Source organism: Salvelinus alpinus, chromosome 1 (assembly GCF_045679555.1).
Source record: "Salvelinus alpinus chromosome 1, SLU_Salpinus.1, whole genome shotgun sequence".
NCBI lineage: Eukaryota > Metazoa > Chordata > Actinopteri > Salmoniformes > Salmonidae > Salvelinus > Salvelinus alpinus.
Genome location: NC_092086.1, coordinates 78,606,811 through 78,624,129, shown reverse-complemented (window position 1 = coordinate 78,624,129; position 17,319 = coordinate 78,606,811). Strand labels below are relative to the sequence as shown.

The 17,319-nt window shown below is 44.2% G+C and overlaps 1 protein-coding gene across 7 annotated transcripts in view; it reads right to left on the bottom strand.

The window, feature by feature from the left end:
• The window catches only part of arhgap32b (Rho GTPase activating protein 32b), a 202,670-nt gene that overhangs the window by 5,873 nt on the left and 179,478 nt on the right, over positions 1 to 17,319 (bottom strand). For all 7 annotated transcript variants that reach the window (XM_071327266.1, XM_071327283.1, XM_071327292.1 and 4 more), the window contains 8 exons: positions 12,928 to 13,030; positions 10,718 to 10,862; positions 9,767 to 9,849; positions 7,483 to 7,590; positions 4,351 to 4,496; positions 2,735 to 2,936; positions 345 to 490; positions 141 to 215 (listed from right to left, as the gene is read on the bottom strand). In XM_071327266.1, coding sequence (XP_071183367.1) covers positions 141 to 215; positions 345 to 490; positions 2,735 to 2,936; positions 4,351 to 4,496; positions 7,483 to 7,590; positions 9,767 to 9,849; positions 10,718 to 10,862; positions 12,928 to 13,030 — 1,008 coding nt within the window. The remainder of the gene's footprint in view (positions 1 to 140; positions 216 to 344; positions 491 to 2,734; positions 2,937 to 4,350; positions 4,497 to 7,482; positions 7,591 to 9,766; positions 9,850 to 10,717; positions 10,863 to 12,927; positions 13,031 to 17,319) is intronic.

Here is a 17,319-nt window from a genome sequence, read left to right as displayed (position 1 = left end):
TCACAAATGTTTTATTAGAAAAAACAATCTATACAAATACATTACTACTTGGACCATAGCAGACTTGCACTCAAGAACAGGCTACATCAGGCATACAGAGTGCCGTGGAGATAAGTCAGATTAGTCCCATTATACATTACCTTCAACGTTGTGTAGCGAGGTGAGCGACTCCTCGCTTTTGGCCGATCGGAGTGTCCCCGTGTCCCCTCTGCCTCCTGGGACATGAGACAGACAGGCATGAGTGTACATAAATTATTTTCCGTTCCAACCAAATGGAAAATTTGTGAGAAGGGTCAGAGAGTGAAGGCTTGGTGTTTGGGAGGAGAGAAGAAAGGGAATCTAACCTGCCAGGGCCATGGCCTTGAGCTCACTGGGTTCGCTGGGGTTGCGGTGCAGCTTGCGCTTGGACATGGACGATGACTTGCCCAGGTTGAAGAAGGAGCGCCAGTTTCCCACCGGCGACTTCTTGGACTTGATGGGGGGCCTTTTCCTGTAGGAGGTGAATGGACAGAACACTCAGTTGGGGAAACAAGTAGTCATGTGTCCTTTTGTTATTGTTGCCTAAACAACATGACTCACTTGTTTATAATATGAAACCACGTACAGTGCCTTCGGAAAGTATTCAGGCCCATTGACTTTTTCCAAATGTTCTTACGTTACAGCCTAATTCTAAAATTGATTAAATTGTTTTCCCCCCCCTAATCAATGTACACACAATACCCTATAATGACAAAGAAAAAACACGTTTTTAGAAATGTTAGCTAATTTATAAAGAAATACAAAACTTACATATCACATTTACATAATTATTCAGACCCATTACTCAGTACTTTGTTGAAGCACCTTTGGCAGCGATTACAGCATAGAGTCTTCTTGGTTATGGCTCTACAAGCTTGGCACACCTGTATTTGGCGAGTTTCTCCCATTCTTCTCTGCAGATCCTCTCAAGCTCTGTCAGGTTGGATGGGGTCCGTTGCTGCAAAGCTATTTTCAGGTCTCCCCAGAGATGTTCGGTCGGGTTCAAGTCAGGCCTCTGGCTGGGCCATTCAAGGACATTCAGAGACTTGTCCCAAAGCCACTCCATGCGTTGTCTCAGCTGTGTGCTTAGGGTTGTTGTCCTGTTGGATCTCTCTGTACTTTGCCTCGATCCAGACTAGTCTCCCAGTCCCTGCCGCTGAAAAACATCCCCACTGCATGCTGCCGCCACCACGCTTCATCGTAGGGATGGTGCCAGGTTTCCTCCAGACGTGACGCTTGGCATTCAGGCCAAAGAGTTCAATCTTGGTTTCATCAGACCAGAGAATCTTGATTCTCATGGTCTGAGAGTCTTAAGTTGCCTTTTGGCAAACTCCAAGCGGGCTGTCATGTGCCTTTTACTGCAGAGTGTCTGGCCACTCTACCATGAACGCCTGATTGGTGGAGTGCTGCAGAGATGGTTGTCCTTCTGGAAGGTTCTCCCATCTCCACAGAGGAACTCTGGAGCTCTGTCAGGAGGACCATCGGGTTCTTGGTCACCTCCCTGACCAAAGCCCTTCTCCCCCGATTGCTCAGTTTGGTTGGGCGGTTCCAAACTTCCATTTAAGAATGATGGAGGGCTCCCGGGTGGCGCAGTGGTCTAGAGCACTGCATCGCAGTGCTATGCTGCGCCACCAGAGTCTGGGTTCGCGCCCAGGCTCTGTCGCAGCCGGCCGCGACCGGGAGGTCCGTGGGGCGACGCACAATTGGCTTAGCGTCGTCCGGGTTAGGGAGGGTTTGGCCGGTAGGGATATCCTTGTCTCATCGCGCTCCAGCGACTCCTGTGGCGGGCCGGGCGCAGTGCGCGCTAACCGAGGGGGCGGGTGCACGGTGTTTCCTCCGACACATTGGTGCGGCTGGCTTCCGGGTTGGAGGCGCGCTGTGTTAAGAAGCAGTGCGGCTAGGTTGGGTTGTGCTTCGGAGGACGCATGACTTTCGACCTTCGTCTCTCCCGAGCCCGTACGGGAGTTGTAGCGATGAGACAAGATAGTAATTACTAGCGATTGGATACCACGAAAAATTGGGGAGAAAAGGGGATAAAATTATAAAAAAAAAAAAAAAAAAAAAAAAAAAGAATGATGGAGGAATCTTCAATGCTGCAGACATTTTTTGGTACTGTTCCCCAGATCTGTGACTCGACACAATCCTGTCTCGGAGCTTGACGGACAACTCCTTCGACCTCATGGCTTGGTTTTTGCTCTGACATGCACTGTCAACTGTGGGACGTTATCTAGACAGATGTGTGCCTTTCCAAATCATGTCCAATCATTTGAATTTACCACAGGTGGACTCCAATCAAGTTGTGGCAACATCTCAAGGATGATCAATGTAAACAGGATGTACCTGACATCAATTTCGAGTCTCATAGCAAAGGGTCTGAATACTTATGTAAATAAGGTATTTCAGTTTTTTATTTAGAATACATTTCTAAAAGCCTGTTTTAGCTTTGTCAAAATAGGCTATTGTGTGTCGATTGATGAGAGGGAAAACATTATTTAATACATTTTAGAATAAGCCTGTAATGTAACAAAATTAGGAAAAAGTCAAGGGGTCTGAATACTTTCCGAATGCACTGTAACTGTATGCGTTCATGGTTTGAAGGTACAATATTTCCATCCAAATATTGTATCTCATCTATGCCTCCTCCATTTCCATATTTTACAACTCATTGACAAACATCAGCCGTTAGAAAGATACCAGGGCCGCAGGTTGTTCATACCTCTCCATAGGGAACTCGATGACGGTGTGGAACTTGCCCTGCAGCGCAGCCGGACCCTCCCCCACCTCAATGTACTTGCTATCGGCCGTGACGGGGGAGTTGATCTGTGCCTGGGTCCGGGCCTGGGCCTCCTCCAGGGTCAGCAGCTTGGTGGAGGGGGACGACACCAGCAGGGACTTGGGCCGCAACAACGAGTTGTGTCCTAGGGGAAGGGGAGAAGTGATCATGCACACCAGTGGTCACCAACCTTAACTGAGTCAAGATCACTTTCGGAGTCAAAATGCAAGCAGAGATCTACCACTCAGATTTTTTATTTTTTTAAAACACGAATTAAAAAATGACAATCCTATGCAACATTAACCAATTAAAAACAGTTCTGCAGCAATGAGGTTTGTACAGTAGGCTATAGGCCCAATACATTATCACTGCATATTGGCTAAGCTTGAATTTCCCAGACCATTTTGAAATTAGATAACATTTTTAGGTATATGATCAGACTGGTAATAGATCATTTGTTGTATTACTTGTGAGGCATAGCTGAGTAAGCATAATTCGTTTTTTTTTTTTTACTGGACTGATGGCCTGCATCTGATGGTCAGTCTGAGGGGAGGAAGGGAGCAGCCTCTCACCCGACTCACCGTCCATCCGCTGAGAAAAGGGGACACAGTCTTCCAGCTGATAGCGAAACTCAAGTCGTACTGCATTATTTCTGTCTCATGCACCAATTCATGTGGTTACTCCTATGACCAGAGAAAGTGTAATATTCCTTGGTATTTAAAAAGACAAGCCGCTAATAATAACGCAAGCGTATGTTAACACTTTGCCTTTCGTTGCAGCTGCAGTGCTGGTTGTAGCGTGAGTGGAAGTGGGACAACGCTCATTTTAAGGCTTTTAAAAGTGTTCAACAAAGTCCTGAGTAACAACTTAAACATGAGCTTACTCATAAAAACGCCGCTCTTTGCTGTATTCGTTGAGTCTCTCTCTATTTATGGTTTTAAACATTTTTAAATCTCACAGTATCAACTCCGCTGTGCATTCGAGGATTCTTTTTACAGTCTATGGCTTGCAGAAACTGTGCAGCTGCGGTAATCTGAGCTATCGAATTGGCCAGCAGTAGGCCTATAGGGGAACTTGATTTGCTCTCCGGGCTTGCCGGGTAGTCGGAGTTCTCTTTCAGACACATGAAAGGGTTCAAAATGTGATCACTTTTACCTTCCCGGTGCTAGGGCTGCTGAATCAAGTGCACCCACTGCCAAAAGCGCGAAAGGAAAATACAAAAAATAGGAACGCAAGGCTTTATCGTTGTTTTTTACAGAAATGTTTGGTGATCGACTAGGAATGCTTTGGATATCGACCAGTTGGTGACCACTGATGTACACTTTATTATGGAGGAGACAAATGACTTGCATAAAAAGTGATTGTTCTGAGTAAGCTACTTTTCTAATTTGAGGGTCAAGTGGATTCTGCTTGCGCACAATTTGCTTGCGCTATGACAAAAGCACCACTGGCATTAAATAGAATCAAGCAAAATCCTGCATAAGAACTAATCCTCCAGCTTCGGATAGCACCATGGCACTGTGAGCATAGATGACATCCCAACAGGTTGGCATGCGTACCTGCTCCCTCCCGTATGAGCGAGCTGAGCTTGGGGCTGAAGAGGACGTCTACGTGGTTCAGTATGAACTCCACCACCACCGACTGGATGCGGACCTCCATGAAGGCTGCCGTGCCGCTGAAGCAGGCCGACTCTATCTGCTTGGACCTGGGGAGACGACATTGGGGATCAACCTTTTTTTAATGGCTCATTCTTCCACATAGGACTGTTGCGGTGACCGTACTACTGCCACAATCGCAGTCATGACCACAGTAAAATTCCACATGACCGTTGAGTCACGGTCATCTCCTTTTATGCCCTCTGGACATGCTTTGGTAGTACCCAACTTGCTAACTACCATCAGGTCCCAATGGCCTGGTACTCAGGGCTCTATTGTCCCTCTAACCGCTCTGACATCAATGCAAAGGCGATCAAAAAATCTCATCAAAACTGTAGACCTATCATACATTAAAACTAACCTCACTGTGATGATCAATTTGAAGAAAGAAGTTCAACAGCGGGTTGAAACAGTGTAAAACACGGATGTTGTTTCGACGCCTAACACCACAAAATGGACAGCACTTTCTAAGGTGATGATTCATTCAAAACACCCATAGAGCTTATGCAAATGCATAGGCTTATGAGCCCAAGCCCAAAAGAAAAATCATAATTAAAACTATGATTGTGCCATTATACAATACATAGCCTACTGCATATTACACATGGCAGAAAAACAACTGATTTACGATGTCGTTGGTATATATAATTGGTCTAGGCTATACTCCCAAATTCAACAAATTTGAGTAAATCACCTTTGAGTGTGAACTGCATTATTATGCATACTGGATGGACAAAATTTCTATCCATTAGTCTGGGAGAGAACTTAAAGCCCTAGGCGATGCTGTTGGTTCATTGCTTGTGCAGGGCGGCTTACAGTTAGCCTACAATTAGTATATTTGTATTTGATTTTGAATAACCTAGTAATAGGGAATTTTTTTTTATTTTCAAAATGAACCTTTAGCTATACAGAATATCTCATCTCCTCCTCTATCACTTTCTCAAGCATGCAGAGGGGCTGTTAAGTTTAGTGAAATATCTTTTGTTGCGAAAACATGTTACTATCGATGTTGCCATACGTTTCACAAATGAAGCACTGGGTAGCTGCAGGAACAAGGTTGGAAGTCCATGGCACACAGAGTTAGGGCGTAATATCACCTGTCAGTCAGCGAGAGCATGCCCCACCAACAGTGGTTGATGCATGGAGTGAAATAAGTTCTCTTATATTTATTTTTCAGCTACTCATATTAAGCACATTCTCCGCTATAAAACCGAAGTAGCCTACAAAACGCGAGGCCTCCATTCACTATTCGAGTGCAACACAGATGACATGTCTTTTTTCCTCTGCTCGTGTTCCGGCCCATTTGATAATGGGCAATTCTAAATCGAAACAAAATGTGACATATTAGTAAAGATTAAATTGAGGACAGTCTGATGGGTGAAAATATGATCACTCGATGAGAGAACAGCTGTGTAGCCTGAGGCAAGGAACAGACATCAAGCTTTTTTTTGCTACTTTCTCAAATCATCAATAGCCTATAGGTCGCACCATGCAGCCCATATATGTTTTAATTTCTAAGACAGTCTAAGGTTTGTATCATTCACAATTAAAGTTGCCAAATAACTCTAAATCTAACATTCGGAAAATATTCAGTCCCCTTGACCTTTTCCACATTTTGTTATGTTATTATTCTAAAATGGGTGGAAAAAAACATTTGGTCATCAATCTACACAAAATCCCCCATAACGAGAAAGCAAAAACAGGTTTTAAGAAATTTGTGGACATTTATAAAAAATAAACTGAAATATTACAAGCTTAGCACACCTGCATTTGGGGAGTTTCTCACATTCTTCTCTGCAGATCCTCTCAAGCAGATTTTCATCAAGGATCTCTGTACTTTGCTCTGTTCATCTTTGCCTTGATCCTGACTAGTCTCCCAGTCCCTGCCGCTGAAAAACATCCCCACAGCATGACGATGCCACCACCATGCTTCACCGTAGGGATGGTGCCAGGTTTCCTCCAGACATGACGCTTGGTACACATTCAGGCCAAACAGTTCAATCTTGGTTTCATCAGACCTGAAAATCTTATTTCTCATGGTCTGAGAGTCTTTAGGTGCCTTTTGGCAAACGCCAAGCGGGCTGTCATGTGCCTTTAACTGAGGAGTGGCTTCTATCTGGCCACTCTACCATAAAGGCCTGATTGGTGGAGTCCTGTCTTGGAGCTCTACGGACAATTCCTTCGACCTCATGGCTTGGTTTTTACTCTGACATGCACTGTCAACTGTGGGACCTTATATAGACAGGTGTGTACCTTTCCAAATCATGTCCAGTCAATTGAACCTACCACAGATGGACTCCAATCAAGTTGTAGAAACATCTCACAAATTTGGAAAAAGGGAAGGGGTCTGAATACTTTCCGAATGCACTGTAGGACCTGCTTCAAATGATCACTTTAACACTCAACATAGCCACTTCATTTGCGCACCCGCTCCATAATAGCTGAATAAAATAGAAAGGATATTTTTCCTAAGTTCAATTGTATTCTTCTTACTATAAAGTCATATAAAACTAAATAATGGCATGGGACTTATACGCATATCTTGTCAGCTCAATGAACAAGCCTACAGCCTATGGCATGGAGCATGGCCAACTCATTCTGTTCTTCTGAAATACATTTTCCTCATATCATGTTTCTTTAGACTGGACTAAAACAAATAGAGGTATTGTGATGGTGTATATTAAATTGATGTATTATACTTTTAAATGTAGATGTTCCAAAGGTGTGCATCAGCGGCTTGTATGTGTGGAGGCCTGGAGATACTAAACATGTTTATGTTAATTAACGGTCAATTACCGTGAGACCGGCAGTCTTTTGCATGACAATAACCGGCTGACGAAATTTCATGACCGCCACAGACCAACTTCCACAAAAATGCGGAAGAATTAGTTTGTTTCCTAAATCGTCATATCATAGCTATTTTCGGTACAAGATCAACTGCAGTTACTCAGAGCAACCTATATGTACTAGTACTATTGATAACACTGGTGAGATATGAACAATAACATGACATTGAACAAGATAACGTCGTCTGACCTCAGTAGGTTGGGTGCCCAGACGATGGCCAGGTTCTTGCTGTGCATGTTGGTGATGTAGCTGAAGGTGGCCAGTTGGGACAGGTGCCTCATGAGGAACTCCAGAGTCCTGAGAACAGGATGGGGGATGAAACACACATTTACACCAGTTCTATGACTAAATCTACAGAACTATGTTTTACCTACTTGTATAAGATCATAAGGTTCTGAAACTGTTTGAGTGGAATACATTAACCATCCATTATGTTTGTATAATATACAATATATATACACAAAAGTATGTGGACACCCTTTCAAATGAGTGGATTTGGATATTTCAGCCACACCCGTTGCTGACAGGTGTAGAAAACCGAGCACACAGCCATGCAATCTCCATATACAAACATTGGCAGTAGAATGGCCTTACTGAAGAGCCCACTGACTATGAACGTGGTGCCGTCTTAGGATACCACCTTTCCAACAAGTCAGTTTGTTTCTGCCCTGCTAGAGCTGCCCCGGTCAACTGTAAATGCTGTTATTGGGAAGTGGAAACGTCGAGGAGCAACAACGGCTCAGCTGCAAAGTGGAAGGCCACACAAGCTCACAGAACAAGACCGACGAGTGCTAAAGCGTGTAGAGCGTTAAAAACGTCTGTCCTCGGTTGCAACACTCACTAGCGAGTTCCAAACTGCCTCTGGAAGCAAAGTCAGCAGAAGAACTGTTCGTCGGGAGCTTCATGAAATGGGTTCATGGGTTCAGCCCCACACAAGCCTAAGATCACCACACGCAATGCAAAGTGTCGGCTGGAGTGGTGTAAAGCTCGCCGCCATTGGACTAGAGCAGTGGAAAGACGTTCTCTGAAGTGGTGAATCACGCTTCACCATCTGTCATTCCGACGGACGAATCTGGGTTTGGCGGATGCTACCTGCCCCAAGGCATAGTGCTAACTGTAAAGTTTGGTGGAGGAGGAATAATGGTTTGGGGCAGTTTTTCATGGTTCGTTCGGGCTAGGCATCTTAGTTCCAGTGAAGGGAAATCTTAATACTACAGCATACAATTACATTTTTTACGATTCTGTGCTTCCAACTTTGTGGCAACAGTTTAGGGGAAGGCCCTTTCCTGTTTCAGCATGACAATGTCCCCGTGTACAAAGCGAGGTCCATACAGAAATGGTTTGTCGAGATCATTGTGGAATAACTTGACTGGCCTACACAGAGTCCTAACCTCAATCGAATGACTGCGCAGTGCCCGACCTTACTAATGGTCTTGTGGTTGAATGGAAGCAAGTTCTGGCAGAAGAAATGTTATAACATCTAGTGGAATGCCTTCCCATAAGAGTGGAAGGGACCAGGGGGGACCAACTCCATAATAATGCCCATGATTTTGGAATATGATGTTCAACGAGCAGTTGTCCACATACTTTTGGTCATGTAGTTCATATAATGTGTCTATATCATTGTTAATGTTTGACACCCTTCCCAACGCAAAGAAATGTACACTGAGCCAAAATATAAATGCAACATATAAAGTGTTGATCCCAGAAATATTCCATATGTACAAAAAGCTAATTTCTCTGCACAAATTTGTTTACATCCCAAGATAATCCATCCACGTGCGGCATATCAAGAAGCCAATTAAACAGCATGATCATTACACAGGTGAACCTTGTGCTGGGGACAAAAGGCCACTCTAAAATGTGCAGTTTTGTCACACAACACAATGCCACAGATGTCTCAAGTTGAGGTAGCGTGCAATTGGCATGCTGACTGCAGGAATGTCCACTAGAGCTATTGCCAGAGAATTTAATGTTAATTTCTCTACCATAAGCCGCCTCCAACATCGTTTTAGAGAATTTGCCAGTACGTCCAACCGGCCTCTGGATAATGTGTACGACCACGTGTTCCAGTTCTCGCCAATATCCAGCAACTTCGCACAGCCATTGAAGAGTGGGACAACATTCCACAGGCCACAATCAACAGCCTGATCCACTCTATGCAAAGGAGATGTGTTGCATGAGGCAAATGGTGGTCACACCAGATACTGACTGGTTTTCTGATCCACCCCTATTTGTTTTTAAGGTATCTCTGGCTAACAGATGCATATCTGTATTCCCAGCCATGTAAAGTCCACCGATTAGTGCCTAATGAATTTATTTCAATAGACCGATTTCCTTATATGAACTGCAACTCAGTAAAATCTTTGAAAATGTTGCGTTTATTGACATAGATTGACATCCTGTTATGGAAACAGCACTGTGTGTAGTAGCCTGTGTGTTCCTGCAGGGGGCAGCGTGGCTTTGCGCTAACCTGTAATGCGGAGGCGGCAGCTGCTGAATGACATCATGTATTTTGATGAGCCGCTCCTCGTCTGTGGCTGCTGACACGGCCTCCTGTGGAGCGGAAAGGAACGAGGGAGATAGAGGGGAGGATGGAGGGAGGGAGGAGAGTGGTAGGGATCAGTGCCTCTGCGTTAAGAAGTGCTTCATTAACACGACACCTCCACGCAGTCAGTCGGCCAGGGCCGGTACAGAGGCACTTGCACACCGCTTGGCTAAGCCAAGGGGACAGAACACTCCTGCCGCCACCCTTCCCCTCTCTTCCATAGCAACCAGCAAACATTTACACCATCTTTACAGGCTACAGCCAAGACCACTTTGTTTGGTGAGGGGTTTTATTTGAAGTCGGAGTGAGTTTTGTATTTGTAGTACTAGTCGTTTAAAGTGTGTGCCATGTGCTTAGATTTTGGAGTGGGGGTTCCAAGATAAGCCCTCCAACAGTGTATTTAGTCTTTGGTAAATCGAGAATGTGATTACTGAGGGCCTATGACAATATTTATATTTTACTTCGGGGGGGGGGGGGGGAAAGTGTCAGATTAGCACACTCATAACATATACAGTACTTCTTAACCTTGAAATAATTGACACTTGGTCCTGGCGAGGGTCTTGAACATACCCCCCAAAGAGACAGAGACAAAAAAAAGTATTTTGGACATGGAAATTGGACGCCAGTTCGGGACAATGCAAAACCTAATACATACTATCCACAAAGAGACAGAGCAGGGTTCCTCTTGGGCCAAGGGCATTACGCAACATTGCAACACTGAAGAGCTCTCAAACCAAAACAAAAGGGGCTCGTTGTAACTAGGGGGACGCCAAGCGGCAGCAGAACGTCAGTGTGAGAAATCGTGATGTTTTTGTTTTGGGTGGAGAAGGGCACTCAGGGTGCAGTCCCCGTGCTGTGCCAAGAGCAGGTCCTTACGGAGAATTTCTCGTAGAGCTGATAGGTGAGCAGGGGGTTGGGCAACTCGCGGAAGTAGAGCTTGCACAATGAACCCACGCAGTGGATGTCCTGGATGTACACGTCTTTGGTCAGGTCGGGGATCTGCTCCGAGTCAAACTCATGCCTAGCAGAGGGAGGGATAGAAAGACATGGATGGAGAGCGAGAGGGGAGGGATAGAAATACATGGATGGAGAGCGAGAGGGGAGGGATAGAAATACATGGATGGAGAGCGAGAAGGGAGGGATAGAAAGGGGGGGGGGGGGTGATAGAAGGAAAGAGCGGATTGAGCGAGAAAGAGAGACCGAGACAGATTCATGGACAGAGAGAGTGAGCAAGTAAGTAACACAGAAAAATATAGACAAATCAAGAGAGGAAAATAGAACCATTCCTCCCATTGCAAAGAGTTGTTGGTTCATCTCTTCATCTTAGTTTTACATTTGAGTAATTTAGCAGATGCTCTTATACAGTAGTGAGTGCATACATTTTCATGCGTTTGTCATACTGTTCTGTGTTGAGTTCTGTGACCTGAAGAACTCATGAGAAATCCATGGAATATGAACTATGTAAATAAACAGAGCGTTCTGGACAGGACACTCCCTTTATAAATGTTTAGAAGTTTCTAACGGGAAGCTGCCATCAATAACTCTTACTTCATAAACAAACCCTCATTTCTTTGTTCAAACATCAGAGATGATGAAATTGTCTGAGCGCTTTTCGGTGAATACACTGAGTGTACAAAACATTAGGAACACCTTCCTAATATTGAGTTGCACCCCTTCTGCCCTCAGAATAGCCTTAGTTCGTCAGGGCAAGGACTCTACAAGTTGTCGAAAATGTTCCACGGGGATGCTGGCCCGTGTGGACTCCAATGCTTCCCATGGTTGTGTCAAGTTGGCTGGATGTCCTTTGAGTGGTGGACCATTCTTGATACACACGGGAAACTAGAGTGTGAAAAACCCAGCAGTGTTGCTGTTCTTGACACACTCAAAACGGTGCGCCTGGCACCTACTACCATACCCCGTTCAAAGGCACTGAAATATTTTGTCTTGCCCATTCACCCTCTGAATGGCACACATACACAATCCATGTCTCAATGCGTAAAAATCCTTCTTTAACCTGTCTCCTCCCATTCAACAACACTGATCGAAATAGATTTAACAAGTGACATCAATAAGGGATCATAGCTTTCACCTGAATTCACCTGGTCACTATGTCATGGAAAGAGCAGATTTTCCTCATGTTTTGTACATTCAGTGGAATGTGGAATAATGGTGTTGTCATAAATGCCACATTATATTAATGATGTAATCCTAGACAACCAAGGTGTAAAGTTGCAGTTGGGATATTCAACAGTGGGTTTAACAATTGGAAATCTACATTTGAAGACAGTTCCTAAATCTCAATCCTGAGTTAAACCATGCAAATAATTATTGCAGGGTTAGGATTATACTTATTCAGGAGAAAGAAAAAACCCCATAAAATACTACAAAAAACCCACACCATTCCACGCTTGGCTTCGAGACGCCAAACATTCCTTCCTCTTCACAGTCTAAAATGTTATAATTAAAGGATGAGATACTGGGAGTTCTCAGTTGGCAGAGTGCAACAATGTCACTTACTTGGACTGTTTGAGGACAAAATGAACAGTGCAAAAACGGGTAGAGAACAGTTAGGGGTTATGTTCCACAGCCAGTCAACAGGTTTTTGACGAGGGATGCCCACGCGCAAACATGTACACACACACACACGTGTTGTTGAGGGATGCCTACAGTGCCCACACACAGGGGTAAATCCACATTTCGCATGCCAAGGAAAAGATCATGGGAATTTCTGTTGAAAGTGCAAGTTATCTTTGATGGAATTTTGTTGACATGTATGGCACAAGTGCATTACGTTTAGGAGTTGCGTTTCACCCTTTACTTACTGTGACGAGAGCTGTATTCATGAACATGTACTGATATTGAGTACAATGGCACCTGGTAGTCAAGGTCCATGATGTTATAAAAATACCTTTGCCTTCTCCGTCCACTGAGGGCTTTTGTGCAGAACAGAACAAATTCTCAGAAGTTGGTGGCTGGTGTACACTTGAGATTACGTCTATGAACGCCCTATGAGGCAGACCCATGTTTAACGGATAGCACTGACAAATCAGTGTGCGTGAGAGAGTGTGTGTGTGCGCGTGTCTTACCGTAGTTTCTGGATGTTGGAGGCGATTCCAGAGAGGCGGTACATGCCGTCCACCACGCCATGTTTCTCGATGAACTCCGTGCAGCTCTTGAGCACCTGGGGAACTGGAGCAGGAAACACAATGTCAGAGAACACAAGACACTCAGGCAACTTTAAAAAGGGCATCTCTACTTCAATCAATAGATGTGCACCGGAACACTGCAAGGTCGAAAAGAGGGACCTTCTGTCTTCCTCCTTTCTAAAGAACGAGCACGTATTCTTCCTCAGGGGAACACCAGGTAAACGTGTTTTTGCATTGAGAGAAGCTTTTATGTTCTCTGATAAAGAAAAACATGAACTTCCGTTGATCAAAAGCAACATCTTGTGAAGAATCTTCAAGTTGATCACAGAATACAAGGTGGAGAAAACCAAATCAAAAGGCATTCCCGCAAGTTGATTTTCAAAAGGCAATATTTGAAAGTTGAAGTCTGCAAAGCTTTGAGCTGCCTGACACCAAGGCCTGCCAGCTTAACATCATACCAACCCTTGCTTTCCGGGCACTTATATCCTTTACTGTTCCTAGTCTCAGTAGATATCTGGACAAGATAATCAGATAACACGTCATGGCCTGCTGCGAGGGCAGAGAGAGAGAGGGCAGACAGAAAAAGAAGCACAACAGAAAGCAGAAAATGTCATCCAATCTGGAACTGAGTAAGTAATGATCAGTCTGAAGCTACTTATAAAGCTTAGAAAGAAAATAACATTACTATCAACTCTAGATATAACTGTATAAAGACTGAATGCTAAGTTAAAAGGCTACCAAGCTTGCTAGGAAAGAACAGACCTTACAAAAATGGGAAAGCAAGCAACTTAACCTTCCACACAGACCATCCCCGTGCATGGCACACAGCTATAAGAGCACACTACCCTTATTTGAAGAGAGCAGGTATTGATGGAGGGTGGAACATCAGAATACTGGAAAACAAGGACCCTGATACTGACACCCTCTGTCATCCTTTACAATAACAGAACAGTGATGGTGCAGGGCAACTTCATGCATTTCCAACAGGACTTCCAATGAAGAGATCGCAGGTCAGGAGAAGCTTTCCCTTGGTGACGACTCCCCCACCCTGAGCGAGTGATCACACCTCTTCAAACTGCCCTGTCAGCCCCCCAGATAGCTCTCCTGACAACACCCCCACACAAAAGCCAGAGATTGTGCCCTTCATTGACTCAAATGGGAAATATATTGATGGGGAAACTTTTTTCAAAACCCCAAGTGGCTAAACTCTGGTGTCCGAACACCCAGCAGCAGTCTCCCCACTTTCGCCAGGACCTTGAAGGACATCACCCCGATCTGCAGCCCCAGCACCTCACACAGGAGCAACAGAGAAACAGAAACCCTGCCCAGACCAGCGAGACACCCCTTCTGGAGGACCCGCACCAAGAGGATCCTCACCCCCACCAGTCGACCCCTCTCCAAAACCTAGTCACACCCTGTATAAGCCCTCCCCAGATCAGTCTTCTGCCCCACCATGCCCCCCCACGCCTACAGAAAGGACCTCAACATGACAGGCACACATATGCCCAGGCCATGAGCAGACACAGGCCCCACCCCCACTAATACACCCACCCAAACCCCACCCCGCGACCTAAGAGGCATGCACCAGATGCTCAGCTCACACCCAATGGTCCGAGCCTAAACCACACAAATAACACTAGATACTATGGAACACAAAACTTTTAGTATCTCATCCTGGAATATACAAGGTCTGAGGTCATCTGCCTTTGGACTAAAGAGCAAGAAACCAGACTTCACCAACGAAATCATAAATACAGACATTGTCATCTTACAAGAAAGATGGTATAGAGGAGATGGACCAACTGGTTGCCCTCTAGGTTACATAGAGCTGGTGGTCCATCCACCAAATTACCAGGTGTGAAACAGGGAAGAGACTCAGGGGGTACGCTAATTTGGTATAGAGCAGACCTAACCCACTTTATTAAATTAATCAAAAAAAGATTTTTTTTAAATCTGTCTAGAAATTAATAAGGATATTATCTCAGAGAAAAATGTCCTCCTGTGTGCTACCTACAGTGCATTCGGAAAGTATTCAGACCCCTTGACTTTTTCCACATTCTATGTTATGTTACAGCAAAATCACAGACTGCTTGAACAGAGCAATACTCAATCATGAGGCATAAAAGCCGAACAAACTGCATACTATTATGAAATGTTATACATGGATGGAAAATAGTGTGGAAACTTAACAGAAAACAATTAGCCAACAACAAATGTGGTGGCAGTACAAAGCCTAAATAGTATAATTGACCGCTCAGCTTCCTTATCAAATAAAAAAAACTGAAATCGAACCAGGGTCTGTAGTGACGCCTCTAGCAATGAGATGCAGTGCCTTTTATCACTGCGCCACTCGGAAGCCTGATAAAATATACAGAATAGAAATAGATAGAAATAGAAATAGAAATTACAATTGGCTACACTTAAACACTAACATCATCCTCACCTCAGCTCACCCAAATCCACAAAAGTAGAGACAAATTCAACCCAAATAACTATCGTGGGATATGCGTCAATAGCAACTGCGTGAAAATTCTCTGCATTATTATTAACAGCAGTGAAAACAATGTCCTAAGCAAATGTAAATTGCCTTTTTACCAAATTACTGTATGACAGACCACGTATTCACCCTGCACACCATTATTGACAAACAAACAAAACAAAACCAAAGTATTCTCATGCTTTGTTGATTTCAAAAAAGCGTGACTCAATTTGGCACGAGAGTCTGCTATATAAGTTGAGGAAAGCAGTGTTGGGGTGGAAAACACATTATAAAAGCGATGTACACAAACAATAAGTGTGAGGTTAAAATTGGCAAAAAAATACAGATTTCTTTCCTTAGGGCCAAGGGCTGAGAAAGCGATGCAGCTTAAGCCCCACCCTCGTCAACATATACAGTGCATTCGGAAAGTATTCAGACCCCTTGACTTTTCCCACATGTTGTTACGTTACAGCCTTATTCTAAAATTGATTAAATTATTATTAATAATTCATTAATCTACACACAATGACAAAGCAAAAACAAAGCCCTGACCTCAATCGCATAGAACATTTGTGGGCAGAACTGAAAAAGTGTGTGCGAGCAAGGAGGCCTACAAACCTGACTCAGTTACACCAGCTCTGTCAGGAGGAATGGGCCAAAATTCACCCAACTTATTGTGGGAAGCTTGTGGAAGGCTACCCGAAACGTTTCACCCAAGTTAAACAATTTAAAGGCAACGCTACCAAATACTAATTGAGTGTATGTAAACTTCTGACCCACTGGGAATGTGATGAAAGAAATAAAAGCTGAAATAAATCACTCTCCTATTATTCTGACATTTCACATTCTTAAAATAAAGTGGTGATCCTAACTGACCTAAGACAGGGAATTTTTACTAGGATTAGATGTCAGCAATTGTGACTGACAAAACTGAATTTAAATGTATTTGGCTAAGGTGTATGTAAACTTCCGACTTCAACTGTATGATGATAGTCAACGATAGAGGAGTTACCTTAAGCACATCACACGAGGGAGAAGCTAGCTTATGACATCATATAACATTTGTCTAGGCCTGCATTTATGTGACATTCAAACAAGACATTTGACAGCTTGGTATGAAAGCTGTGCTGCTCATACAGACATACAGCAACTGAGGCTGACCCATAAAGTCAGGACAGATGTCATATCCGGAGCTGTGCAGTGATGTCATGTCATCTATCCCTGATGTCATCCCCAATCTCGTTACTGTTGGGGAGCACTGCTCTGCTCCAGTTTGAAAGGTAAAGTACGGTTGTGTCGTTTGACATCTATCTCCGTTCCGACGGCTCTGACTGGCTGTCCGTCATAAGAGTTACCATCTCTGAGATCGCAAGTCTGTCATCTCCTTTCTCACATGACAGATGTGTGTGTAAACAAACATAGCACGTGCTTATATAATGAGGACAACTCAAGGCATGTGATTTGAAGACTGTCTGACTCTTCATTCACAAAGACTGAACGGCATCTAAAACCACTGCCATTCAAATATAAGCTGAATATGTGCTATGTACGTAGCATACAAATTGCCAAAGAAAAACCCATCAGAGTATTATTTCCTAGACGGACGCCTGCTTCTCCTCAAGCCACACCACTGACAACATGGGCAGTATTGTACTTGTGCAACAGTATGAGTCCTGCCACTGTAATGCAGTGTGATGGCGGCCAATCTGAACAGAGCAGAAGAGGCTAGTAGTGGTGAAGATGGCTGACAGAACAGACGGCTCAGGATGGATTTAGGTGCAAACAAAGCATGTGTTGCCAGATCCCTCAGGCTCCAGATCAGTGGAGAGGCGAAATCTCCCTTTAACCACACT